The 13,253-nt window shown below is 38.7% G+C and overlaps 1 protein-coding gene across 3 annotated transcripts in view; it reads right to left on the reverse strand.

Moving 5' to 3' along the window:
• The window catches only part of LOC149300638 (zinc finger protein GLIS3-like), a 128,586-nt gene that overhangs the window by 12,439 nt on the left and 102,894 nt on the right, over window positions 1-13,253 (reverse strand). Inside the window, exons 7-9 of one of the 3 annotated variants that reach the window (XM_089485144.1) lie at window positions 5,989-6,159; window positions 5,238-5,253; window positions 393-559 (exon numbers count right to left, since the gene is read on the reverse strand). In XM_089485144.1, coding sequence (XP_089341270.1) covers window positions 393-559; window positions 5,238-5,253; window positions 5,989-6,159 — 354 coding nt within the window. The remainder of the gene's footprint in view (window positions 1-392; window positions 560-5,237; window positions 5,254-5,988; window positions 6,160-13,253) is intronic. The other 2 variants (XM_089485146.1, XM_089485145.1) reach the window with 2 other exon arrangements.

Genomic DNA, 13,253 nt, shown 5'->3' on the forward strand with positions numbered 1-13,253 from the left:
GTTGAGGGTATAAGGCAAGGAATTACTGTAATCCACCAGATTTGAGAAATAATCAATGACATAGACAGAATCTAGAATTATTATTTATAAATAATTATAACTACATTGTCATCAAAATAATGCAGTGTTTGATATAGTAAGGTAGTAGTAGTAGTAGTATAGTGTTATCACAAACCTGAAGCAAAATTATACATAAGGTCAAGAGCGACATGTTTATAAGTTCTTAGTAAACCAAGGCATACTAAGGCAGTTGGAAACAGAAAATAGGTCAAACTATGACTTACCTGGCCAAAAATAGGGTATATACAGCATCACAATTAAAACACTGATTATTAATTTTACTGATGGCTAGGAAATAAATACCCTGAGTTTAACCTCAGACATTACCTTACCTTGAACATGAAGGCTGTTTGGTTGAACTGAGGAGTTTGCAATTGAAGGGTATATCTTCATATAGTTCCCTCCACCTGGCTGTACCGTTGGAGGCTGTGGAGTGCGTCTCTGCATCATACCCGGTGGAGCGGTAATTCTCCTTGGACTCAAGTGATGAGGAGAAAACCTGAAATGCATCGGCAACTAAATTAAATAAGATATCTTAAAATTAAATCATAAATTATTATGTGAGTGTAAGTGCTACAAATCCTAAGCCTACAATATCTTCGCCAAGCCCTTAAGGCAGGGTTGTAATTCTATGAAAGACGCACAACAGGCCTTATTTTTAATAAATATAAAATAGGTAGCTCTGAAGAACAAGGTACAGGAAGGTTTAAAAATTGAGCATTACAAATATGAAAAGTTCATCAAGAATGTCTTAAGTAAAACGAACAGGCTATGTAGTCTGTCATAACTCTCAGGGTTATTAGCCCAATGTCAGGGTCTCATGGTGAAGGGGCAAAATGTCAAGGTCACTTAGTCTGAAGATGATGCATTCATACTCTAGAGTGACCTGATGATATCTAAATGCCTAAATAGGGCTTTTACTAGGAGTATGGATGATATCACTGTTTGAATGCATGTTACTCAATTAAGTGTATCTTTAAGCAATGACACGCCAAGGTTTACATGAGAACAGGTATTAGAGTCATTAAGGTAACACACTTGATGCATCACTATGTAGAATCTGCATGATGGGCCATTAACGCGTTAATATTTAAAGAGTCTCAGAGTCAGTTCATATAGAAACAGGAGGAGGGGGCTACACAAGAGTTTGTGGTGGGGATGCTTGAAATGCTCCAGAAAAGAACCCTCACATCCCTTAGCCCCGACACTGGTAAATACAAAGAAAGAGGCAACATTTTGGATAATATTGTAGAAAATGCTAGGACGGGATATCATGGAGGTTCAGATGCCAAGGTATAATGTTACAAGGTATTTCTTTCAATGAGCAGGTTGCGGATAAGTGGGGCAGCCTTTTAGCATTAGAGGTAGAAAGGAATCTACATAAGGACTACATTAGTTAGTGCTGTATACTGTAATATAGTTGGGCATTTAAGAAAAATGTATTTTCTTCCAAAAATATTTTATTTGCAAACCTGGAGGCAGTGTAGTCAGTCATGTGATATCTTGGGTGACTTTCTCTGCTCAAACACCACACTGATCTGACTTTTTTTTTTGCAAAACTAAAGAAACCCTGTCTGTCAAATTAGACCCTTTTCCCACACACTTTCATTTGTTATAGTGTCAGTGTCTGGATGATTATGATTCAACCCTTCTGTTGTTTACCACGAGGCAGGACGATAAGGTGTCAGGGTGTTTACTAGATTGGGCTAAGGCGACAGAGCTAGAGCACATAAGCATGGCTAAAATACCGCTATCTGGAGCTCTACATCCTCTGCGAGTGGGGAGAACTCAGCTAAACAGCCCACTCCTGTCCAGAGAAGTATGAGACTCCGGGAAGAGGAGACTGACCTGGACTCCAATGTAATGCTAAAATGCAAAAACATTATTTGGTAGGGGTTCCTCTTTATGGTAAGCCATGCACACGTAAAAGAATGCAAGACACATAATTTACTGCTTCACTAAAAAAGTTTCATTTAACTTTTTTTTTTAATTTACAAATGATTTGTGTAAGAAAATGTTGATATTGCATGACATAAACTATGCATTAGGACTACATTCCTGTATTTAGTGATATGCAAGATTAGAATAAGCCATAGAAAGCCTCTTCAAAATTCATGTAAGAGTTGATGTCTTGAAGCAGACCGAAAAAAATGGGCATATTAAATGGGCCAAGGAGTTCTTATCTCTGATTAAATTGTATACTTCAGTTATTTGTGATTTTCAGGTTTTTTTTTTAGTCTGCCGTTCCTGGTTTTTTTAACAGCTCAATAAATTAAACAAAAGCAGCAGGCAGCTGGCAGGCCCAGTTCTAAAGCAGAACACAGGCCAAGTGGAACACTTAATATAAGTAAACTCAACACACTGCTTCTGGCCACTTCTTAAGTGTTTTTCAAGCCCAAATACATAAATGATTATGAATCATGGAATAGATGCAATCCAGCCACACAGATGATGTGCAATGTATATATATATATATATATATATATATATATATATATATATATATATATATATATAGGGTATATATATATATATAGGGAGAGGGAGAAGCATACTCCTCCACACCAAAAATCATCAATGAAAGAAAAGGAAAAAAGTTAAATACTTAAGGTTCTTTCCTTTACATTGTAGGCCACCTTTTCATATGAGTAACGTGATATATTTTCATGATACAAACAACAGCTATTTTTTTGTCTTGATTATGTTTCCATGTCTCACTTAGCTACTAATTGAATATTTTGGATGGATCTCATACATTCCAATTCCATTTCATAGCACGAGCCTACATTTCAAATTTTTTTCTATTTAATATTCCTCTCCCTCAGCACACGTATGAGTAAGTTTAAAATCACATGCAATGATAAAAACAGCTCTTTGCCAGACAAACCTCTGTGAACAGACATTTGTAGACTTTATCATGATTAGTGAATCATGTTTTTGAATTCCAAGCTTACTCACATATGTGACTATAGTACTCTAAGGCCTCAGAAAAGCGAACCTGGATATGTCTCAATCCAGATTTGTCTCTGAATGAATCAGCATGTGTTTTCTGAGAACACTGAATATTTATTTTCTTCTGTGCCTGTGAAAAAAAAAACCCTACTATTTGATTTCACAGATCATTACATAAATGTACTTTGCTGAAAACTAGTACATTTAGATCAAACAGTAGCGGTTTACAAATAAATATCTGAATCAGGGCTCTTGAAAACTAAGGTAGCCCAGGTGTGACCAGGGCTCTCCCTTGGCTTTAAGGGCCCCAGGTTCACATATTGGATTGTCCTCTACTTCGATATGGCAGAATGCAAAAGATGTTTTGAATCTACAAGTCAAAGAATTGGAGAATTGTATACAGGTAAAATGTGTTCTTCCCTTCATTCCTGGTGTCTGGAATCTTGGTAGCAAGCCATATCAAACACAATTTTGACATTGTACATAAAAAACCGAAGTAAAAAAGAAAAATACAGATGATTTGATCTAATTTAATATATCTGTGGATTACTGTTCAACAGCCACAAGAATACAGTATGCAACATGTTTTAGGAATTACACATGCATTGAATCGTATTTTTGCCATGCTGACTATTATCACATGCTGATTCATAATGTGTTAAGAGGTAATGGAAGCCTCCTGTTCTCTTATCTCTGTTTGATGCTTTCACAGCAACTCTGTATAAACCCAGCATCTGGTATGAGCCCAGGCCTTTCACCAGCCCCCTATCAATATTTTAGGCATTCACTTTATATATATATATATATATATACACACAACTTAAAGCCATTTTACCTAATGAACACAAAGTATACAGAGTTCTGATAATTTGGGGTAACTTTTTAATAGACTCTAAACTTGCAAGAGCAGGGCTTTCTTCTTAAAATTAAATGTCTCAAACAAAAAAGTTCCTGGCTTACCAAATACACCACAGAACTGTTTTCTACATGGTTAATCATATTAACATTATGACAGATGTAGCTTCGACTCACGGGCCAGGCTTGGCTCATTTGCTCAATTAAATAAAACACCAACACACAAGATGGGTTTGAAAAGGCCACAGCCGTTTTATTTAACAGTCATTGTCCTGTAAAACCTGAAATAATAAACATAGATGCGTTAACAGAGACAATGACGTAACCAAAACCAACCTAGCTTGCCAAGTTATCCAGGTACCATACCACACACCAATTTTGGGAGGGGACATACCAGGATGCCCCAACCCGGACCTGAGGTTCCGAGCACCACTCCTTGCAAGGAACCTCCCACCGGTTATGACCACCAATGATCATACCACCACATTAACCCCTTGGATACCTGGCAAGCTACCGCCCACGACTGTGACTAATGCAGCAACACCATACCACACACCAATTTGGGAGGGGACATACCAGGATGCCCCAACCCGGACCCGAGGTTCCAAGCACCATTCCTTGCAAGGAACCTCCCACCGGTTATGACCACCAAGGATCATACCACCACATTAACCCCATGGATACCTGGCAAGCTACCGCCCACGACTGTGACTAATGCAGCAACACCATACCATACACCAATTTGGGAAGGGACATACCAGGATGCCCCAACCCGGACCCGAGGTTCCGAGCACCACTCCTTGCAAGGAACCTCCCACCAGTTATGACCACCAAGGATCATACCACCACATTAACCCCATGGATACCTGGCAAGCTACCGCCCACAACTGTGACTAATGCAGCAACACTACTCCACAAACTCAACCACATAATGGGAGGGAGGGTGGGACAAACACCACCAGGTAAGGTTAAACAAAATGGATCCTTACCCCTGTGATCACCAAACTTAAATATCCTCCTACCAAAACTCCTCCCCTAAAATCCACAATTCCTGCCTTAGCCTAGCCCTGCTCAGCACTCTGTCAGGGCCCACTCTAGTCCATTCTGGCCCCCGTGGGCTTCAGTCTTTGTGTAATTTCTTTTTATATGTTACCAGGAGGCTAAGCTATTTTGAAAAACACAATGAATTTGGCCATGAACCATGCCAACGTCAATAGTATGTCGCAGATGTTATTAAATCCTCTTGGTTTGGCCCTCCTGAGACTTCAGATGCTTAAGCTTCACAAGAGGGGTAGCTGTTTATGCCCCATCAAAAGATAAACGGTTCTGAACAGTTTAATATAAATCATCTCCATCTGGCACTTCAACACCTAATGCTAGTTGAAACCAAACTGTAACATCATGAAAATGTGTATGTGATTCACTGGAAACATTTTGCATTACAGTTATATTCTCCTTACAGCCAAAGCTACTCATGGCTCCAAACCTAATGCTTTCCAGTACATTCTGGCATTGCATTGTCTCCTGCAGGCTTTTCTATCTATCTATCTATCTATCTATCTATCTATCTATCTATCTATCTATCTATCTCTTTCTCTCTCTCTCTCTCTCTCTACCTATGTGTGTGCATGTATATATATATATATATATATATATATATATATATATATATATATATACACACACACATAGATACAATTGAAATTGAAACAGTGTACATATGAATATCCAGCTCCACTGTGCAAAAAACTGAGGCTTGGACTATTTTTTTATTTTTTTTATTAAAGAAACACTTAAAATTCTGTTACTATGTCCTATTACCAAACCAATTCTCCTAACAACATAATCCCCATCAAACTACTGGCAGTGATATGTTCTTGGCACCAGAATCTTGCCTTCCAAAGAAAGGCTTGTTACACTTCAATAAAACAAGCAAAAACTGAATGTAACAAAAAAAATAACATTCTGTCCTTGTAATTAATATAAAGACCAGATTACACAATTTACACTCCCTTAGGATATGCGTACTTTAGTCAAAATGCGCACTATTGAGGGACTTCTGATTGAAACAATATGTACTGCATCTATTTAATGCTTTTTGAGTATACAGTCATTGGTCCTACCTTTCTGAGCCTGGTTCCATTGGTGTAATAAGAGGTAGCTGGGATGGTGGATTATGTGGACTACTCTGTATATTACTCCCTGGGGATGGATGGTTAGGTGGTAGAGCTTGCGGCACATTTCCACCAGCAGTTCCACTTCTGCTTGAGTGGGAACTGGAGAACATGTTTCCTGAAATACAGAGGTAAAGGAAATATTGTTATAAATCATTGAAGCTAAAAATATTACGTTGAATTTTTAAATCTATTTATTTCTTTATTATGGGCAGCATAAAAACAGTTAAACTGCTTATGAAGAACATATTGTATACTGTAGAATTAAAATGAGAATAACAAAAGCAATGCAAGCACATTTTGGTAATTACTGTTTGTCAATGGCACAAAATAATTAAGTAATTAAATAATTAATATAACACCCAAGGAATGTGATATTCTTCTTGTATAATAAAAAAAGCATATTTACTTGCTTTTTTTTCTAAATGTAGCGAGAAAGAATAAATCAACAAGTCAACTTTCCTTCAATATATAATTGGAAATAAATCTTGCATACTCTACATTAGTGCTAGATTAGGCCATTGTTGGTCACTACTAGAAGTCCAAAAATCAAGGGAGATAATCTATGTAGCACAGATTCACTATAAGGAGTGTCTGTTTATAGTCACAGGTTCACCTGTGTAGTTGCTCCCCCAAAACCTTATTTTTAGGGTGCTGTTCCACCTACTGAATTTAACACTTTCATACTTTAATACTTCTGAATGTGTTACCCTTTGCCAATGGGCACAGATTTTTAGCGGGAAAAAAGAAAAAGTACATTGAAAAGGTTTCTGTGTTGCTTTTATGGGATTGAACCTTCATATGAAAGAACAAAATGACAGATCTGCTGTACACTGGTTGCTTGACATACTAGAGAGTACAGTTAAAGTTTTGTCTAAGCTCCAATGCTGTTTTATATATTTATATATATATATCAATGAGATAATTTATCAAATTAACAGCACATCCAGGCTGAAAACACCCCATAGAAAATGTACTTAGGGGTGACACTCTCACCTCAGCCTAAGCTTCCAAATATCATGCAGCCCTGCATTAATAAGTTGGATAAGTCACCAAAACTCCATGGTAGGTATTTTGTTATCCATGGCTGGTTTGAATGCTCTTGTCTTGAGTATACTTCATTTTGGAGCAACACAAACCACACTTCTGTGTTTCACGCTACTTCCTTTGTGTCATAAGAAATATACATCCAGCATTAACGTCCAAGTATGGATAGGGAAGTAAAATTATGTTTGAAGTAAAAAAAGCATAATTCTGGAAACAAAATATAGTCAGAGCTATAATGTATTTTATATTGCTAAAGCAATCTGTGACGTGGACATGAAAATCTCAGAAGATGTATGTCAGGAAGAAGGAAGGAGAATTTGATGTATTGGGCATCAAATATAATGAAATTAGTATCTCTGCTCTTGGAAAATTAAATGTTAACAGCTATTGATTCCTGGTTTATATCGTTCTTCATGTGGGAATAATAGACTTCCACATCTGGCTTAATAAATTACTCATCTTGATGAAAATGCCTCATCCCAACTTCCTGGCACTGAAGACTGGAGACCTTCTACAGACATATGAACTACGTCAGTACCTACGGAAATTATATTGGGAACACAGTAAAGTGTCCTCTTCATTTTCATTACTACGAATTACAAAAATTGGCAAATCCAAATGCACAAGTCTAATGTGGAGTAAGCGTTCCCATTGATTTCAAATGGGTCACTTTCATGCCAAACTTTTCCTTGTTTTTCATTTTGGAAAAGTGCATATGACAGAGTGATATGCATTCTTCTGTAGAGGGGGTGTAAGGGACATGCAACTGTTCCTTTTACAACCAAACATTAGGATAGTGGATCCCCAAGACACAAAAGTGCAAAAAGAGCAGAAACTTCTGTTTCCATGCTAACCATTACAACTAGCACAACCAAACCCCACAGGTTAGCCCACCCCTCCTATTTTCGAGCTTTCATTAAAAAGGATTGCATAGCCATGTTACGAAGCCACCTTATTCATCAGTAGGGTTAAGCATTCTATACGATTATTTGACTTGCCCTTAGACCCAGTTAAGCTCCCCTACCACAGGTTAAATTACCTCTCTAATTGCTTCTTCATTGTCTTCTACTTTTAAATTGAGAATGTTACAAATTACTTCAAGCAGATGTTTCCAATTTAAGAAAAATCTTGCTGATACAAAAGTGAAGCATTTCTCTACAGATCAAACATTTTTACAATTCCCACTTTAACTGCTAACACATTGAAAACCCCTCAATTATAATAGAAAGCAGAGTGAAAACTGAAATGAGTATGCACTGATCAGTAGCCTCTTGCAGCCGCCTCTTGAACTGAGTAACAGGGGGTGACTAGGATCGTCTCATCTTCCTTTTTTATGAAATCTAGCATTCGTTTGTGAACATGTAGTGAGAGTAATGAAAAACGTTTCTGACTAAACCATAAGATGATTAATGTACAAAATCTTTACCTAAGCCTATTTTTCCTTCCAAGCTGAGCAATAAGCTTTAACTATATCTTTAGCGTATCAAAGTATAATGATAAAAAGAATGTTTGACCTAAAGTTCTTTCAGACTCACATGTACTGTATGTATGGTAGCTTACTGTATGTATGGTAGCTTACTGTGTATGTATATATATATATATATATATATATATATATATATATGTATATATATATATATATGTGTGTGTGTATATATATATATATATATATATATATATATATATATATAAATATATAAAAGATTTACTTGCCCCGGTGCTGATCCAGGACCACAACTAGATATCCATGAAGAAAATAGGAGTATGGGCTACACATATAAGGTTTAACCCATTTTCAATATTAGCAGCTTAAGAGAGTTAACTTCAAGGCATTTTGTTTACCAGCAGAATAATTTCATTTACAATAGAGATGTCCTTAGGAATTCTTGGAAGAATTGCAAAATTCAGTCACATGAAGAACCTGATTCATACACTACATCAAACCAAATCTTAGAACAGAATGACTCGTGGCAAACGAATAAGGAGCTCAAAACTCAAACATTTTAACGATGGGTTCCATAAAATTTTTATTCTTTAGAAAACAATCAGGTCACATTTTCACGTACACAAAGATAGATTGTTAATGGAAACAAGAAGAAGCGGTGTAACTTCATAAAAAAAAACAGAAAATGCTGATTGTTTCAGTTCTCATAGACATACAGGATATCCACTCATCAAAATGTCTCTTACTCTGATCAGGTATAAAACAAGAATGAAACAAAGGTTGGTGTTCGTTTTAAATCTAGTTTTGTCCAGTATTAAAACGGTCATGCTTTGCGTTGATTATAGTTTGTAAATGTATCATACAGAAATAATTGACCTTGTATGTTATATGATTCCCATGTGCATGACACTATATAAAATGCTGAGGGGTATGTTGATTGGTAATCACATAATTTGTATGTAAGTGTCACGTCACAGCGTACAAGGAGACACCAAAGTCAGGTAGGACTGGCAAAGGATGGTCCAGAGAGCAGCGTTCAGGATACCGGAGAGTAGGAACGTCGTGGAAATAGCCAAGGTCAGGATACCGGAGAGCAGGTATAGTCGTGGAATAAGCTGAGGTCAAATAACAGGTAAACAACAGGAACGCGTACTGAGATAGGCACTACAGAGATAGGCACGACCATCAGAAGGCAATGTCTCTTAAATAGGCACAGGAGTTTAGGCACTAATTGGAGATTTCCCGCCAAATACTCAAAGTGCCGTTACGTCACTTCCTGCGCGGCCATCTTGTGTTTGGCGATTTCGTAATCTCCCCATATAGGTCGATGTAGTATCTGCAGGGGCCACTAGGTGGCGTGAAGAAGAACGTGTATGGACACCAGAACAGGACCTGTCCTGAAGCTGCTGGGAACGCAGCGTGAAGGAGGGGGGTCTCCCTCTTCTTCGCAGCGGCTGCGTCTGCTGTGCAGAGGCGGGGGGTCTCCCCCTTCTTCGCGGCGGCTATGTCTGCTGTGTAGAGGCGGGGGGTCTCCCCCTTCTTCGCGGCGGCTGTTGTGCAGAGGCGGGAGGACTCCCCCTTCTTCGCAGCGGTTGCGGCTGCTGTGTGGAGGCAGGGAGTCCTCTCCCCAGTAGCGGCTGTGGCTGCCGTGCTGAGGCGGGGGGTCTCCCCCTTCTTCGCGGCAGCTACGTCTGCTGTGCAGAGGCGGGGGGTCTCCCCCTTCTTCGCGGCGGCTGTTGTGCAGAGGCGGGAGGTCTCCCCCTTCTTCGCAGCGGTTGCGGCTGCTGTGTGGAGGCAGGGAGTCCTCTCCCCAGTAGCGGCTGTGGCTGCCGTGCTGAGGCGGGGGGTCTCCCCCTTCTTCGCGGCGGCTGCTGCTGCTGATCCGAAGCGGGGGGTCTCCCTCTTCTTCGCGGCAGCTGCGGCTGCCGGGTCGAAGCGGGGGTCTCCCCCTACCTCGCGGCGGCTGCGGTTGCCGGCCAGGAGAACCGGAGGATCTCCCTGCCCGGTACGTGACAGTAAGACTGCGCTTATACAGTATGGTGCTATCAGGTCAAGCACTATTTAATAAACTGTGCTTTTACATACATGTATTTACTACCTGATAAATCCTATTGAATCAAAAATTCTGGTGCATTGGTTAATTCAGCTCAATTAAATAATGATTTATTTACTTACAGGGACAACGAGAGGATACATTAACTGAGATAAAAGATATCTTTTTTTTTTTACCTAATTACCCAACTTACTCTATATATATATAGCAAGTGTGTTTTTGATGTGTATTTTTTTTTATGTATAACTTGGTGGCTATTTATGTTCTAAACTTAACTCTAATTACATTAAAGCAGATTTTGATTGACTAATGCCTTCGATTGAAATAAAAATTGAAGTTTGGTTTTCCAAATCCTATATGTTACAGTTCTTTAAACTAAGTAGTTGTATGTTATGGTGTATATAAATGAAAATATTAAATATATACCTATTATAGCCAGTCACATATATGTATACTATGGGTAAAGGTTCTATAGTCAGTTGCAGTAAATTAATTTACGGAATTTATGCTAAATCTGTATTGATTACTTTTGTTAGGAACCTTAAATTTAGTTATGCGCTACTTAATATGTCCTATTTACCCATTGCACGACTCTGCAGAATATTATTATTTATTTGTTGTTTTATATAGGACCATCTTATTCTGTAGCGATGTACAATGTGTAGACAGGACATAACAAGTAGTACATAACATAACAATTTACCGTATTTGCTCGATTATATGCTCAAATGCTCTGAAAAATACCCCTCGTCTTATAATCGAGGTCGTCTTCTAATCAGACCTCATTCTGCTGGGGCCAGGCTGCTTACCGGGCTTTGGTCGCGAGCAGCGTCGCTCCTACTAGCTGCAGGAGAACAGGAAGCTAGCACAGTCCTCACATAACTCTACCTCCCCCCTCCTTCCTCTGGGGGCGGGGCCAGAGAAGTTGTTCGCTCAGCCGGGCCCCTGCAGAAGTCTTCGAGTGAGAGATCTGCAGTTCAGGGGGTGGGGGAGGGTTTTTGTGATTAATGTATGAAGTATGTGTGATTGTGGAATGAATGAGTATTTAAATGTTTGTGAATGAGTGTGTGTGTGATAGCATGGGTGTGTAAGGGGGGTGGTGGGGGTAGCATGGCATAGGGTGGCTGTAATCACACTACTATCATCCCTAGGTTCCAGCATGTACTGGCTGCCTTGGCTTGATAGGAGTGTGATTGCTGTTAGCAGTTATATATATATATACCTCCAGAAATGCATTTTAACCCCCTATATGCCACTCAGACCCATGATATGCCTTTTAACCCCCTATATGCCAGAGTGGCATATAGGGGTATAAGGCATATCATGGGGCAGAGGGGCATATAGGGGGTTAAAAGGCATATCATGGGGCACAGTGGCATATAGGAGGGTAGAAGACATTTCTGGAGGCAGAGTGGCATATAGAGGGTTAAAAGGCACATCAAGGGGCAGAGTGGCAAATAGGGGGGTATAAGGCATTTCTGGGGGCAGAGTGGCAAGCCTGGGGGCAGATGTGCATAACTGGGGTGGGCAGGTTGGCAAATAAAAGGAAATAAAAAATATATATTTTTCTCAATCATAGCTTTTATTAAATATGAAAAAATAGTTTACATTAATTAATATTTACTAGTAAAACTTTTTTCCTATAGGGTAGTCTTATATTCAGGCTTTTTGTTTTTTTCCTAAATTAATATTTTGATTTTGGGGGGTCGTCTTATAATCAGGGTCGTCTTATAATCGAGCAAATACGGTAATTTACAGAGACAATAGGTGAGGAGGGCCCTGCCCAAACAAGCTTACAATCTAGAGGGGTATATGATATCAAATGAGGAATATGATGGCACTTTATAAGTCAATTAATAATATTATTATTATTATTATTAATAATGATAATAATTTATACATCTTTATCTTGTCAGACTTTTTAAAGCCTTCTAAAAGATTATAAAAAACCTAGCCATAACAAATCTTTATACCCTGGGGATACCTGATACAGTTTGTTAACCGTCCCGTAATAAAACTTCAGCTGATTTACTTTGTTTATTTAAATTGATTTCTTTCCATCAAAAGCACATCTGAAAACATAGTAGAACAGTTTCTAACCCTAATGCACTTTGCTAGGAACCCACTAACAGAAGGTATGTGAGCAGCAAAATGGAATAGTTACTGTCTGCAAGTGGACAATGCTGTGATGGCCCACCTGCTGTGATCTAATAGAGAACATGCCACTGGGACTGAGGAATGGAAGTTCATTGTCTGGACATCTCTGTGTTATTACGGGGTCACAGCTGTTTATGTACGGCTCAAAGGTGTCTTTTAGTTAGGATGCTTAGGTTGAAAGGCAGCTGAGGCGATTGATTAGACATGGCAGATCAACACATCGGAAACTCTTATTACTTTTCAGTTTGAGAGGTTTCAGAAATCTCAGTTGAGATTGTGATCTTAATTAAAAAAAAACAAACAAGGTCAAAGCATTACATCATACTTCTTTTCCTTGGACACAAATAAGTTCTGAAAAAGCTTATAAAATATTTTAATGAACATCTACTAAGCTAGAGTTACACAAGTGTAGTTCTGTAACAGCGAGTTTTAGGGTAGAGGAATGAATGGAAGCATGCAAAAATGCTACTTTACAGAAATATAGATATGTGAAATAGCCTTACACATACGC

This window comes from Sceloporus occidentalis, unplaced genomic scaffold, assembly GCF_023333645.1.
Source record: "Sceloporus occidentalis isolate IW3139 unplaced genomic scaffold, rSceOcc1.0.p SCAF_24, whole genome shotgun sequence".
Classification (NCBI taxonomy): domain Eukaryota; kingdom Metazoa; phylum Chordata; class Lepidosauria; order Squamata; family Phrynosomatidae; genus Sceloporus; species Sceloporus occidentalis.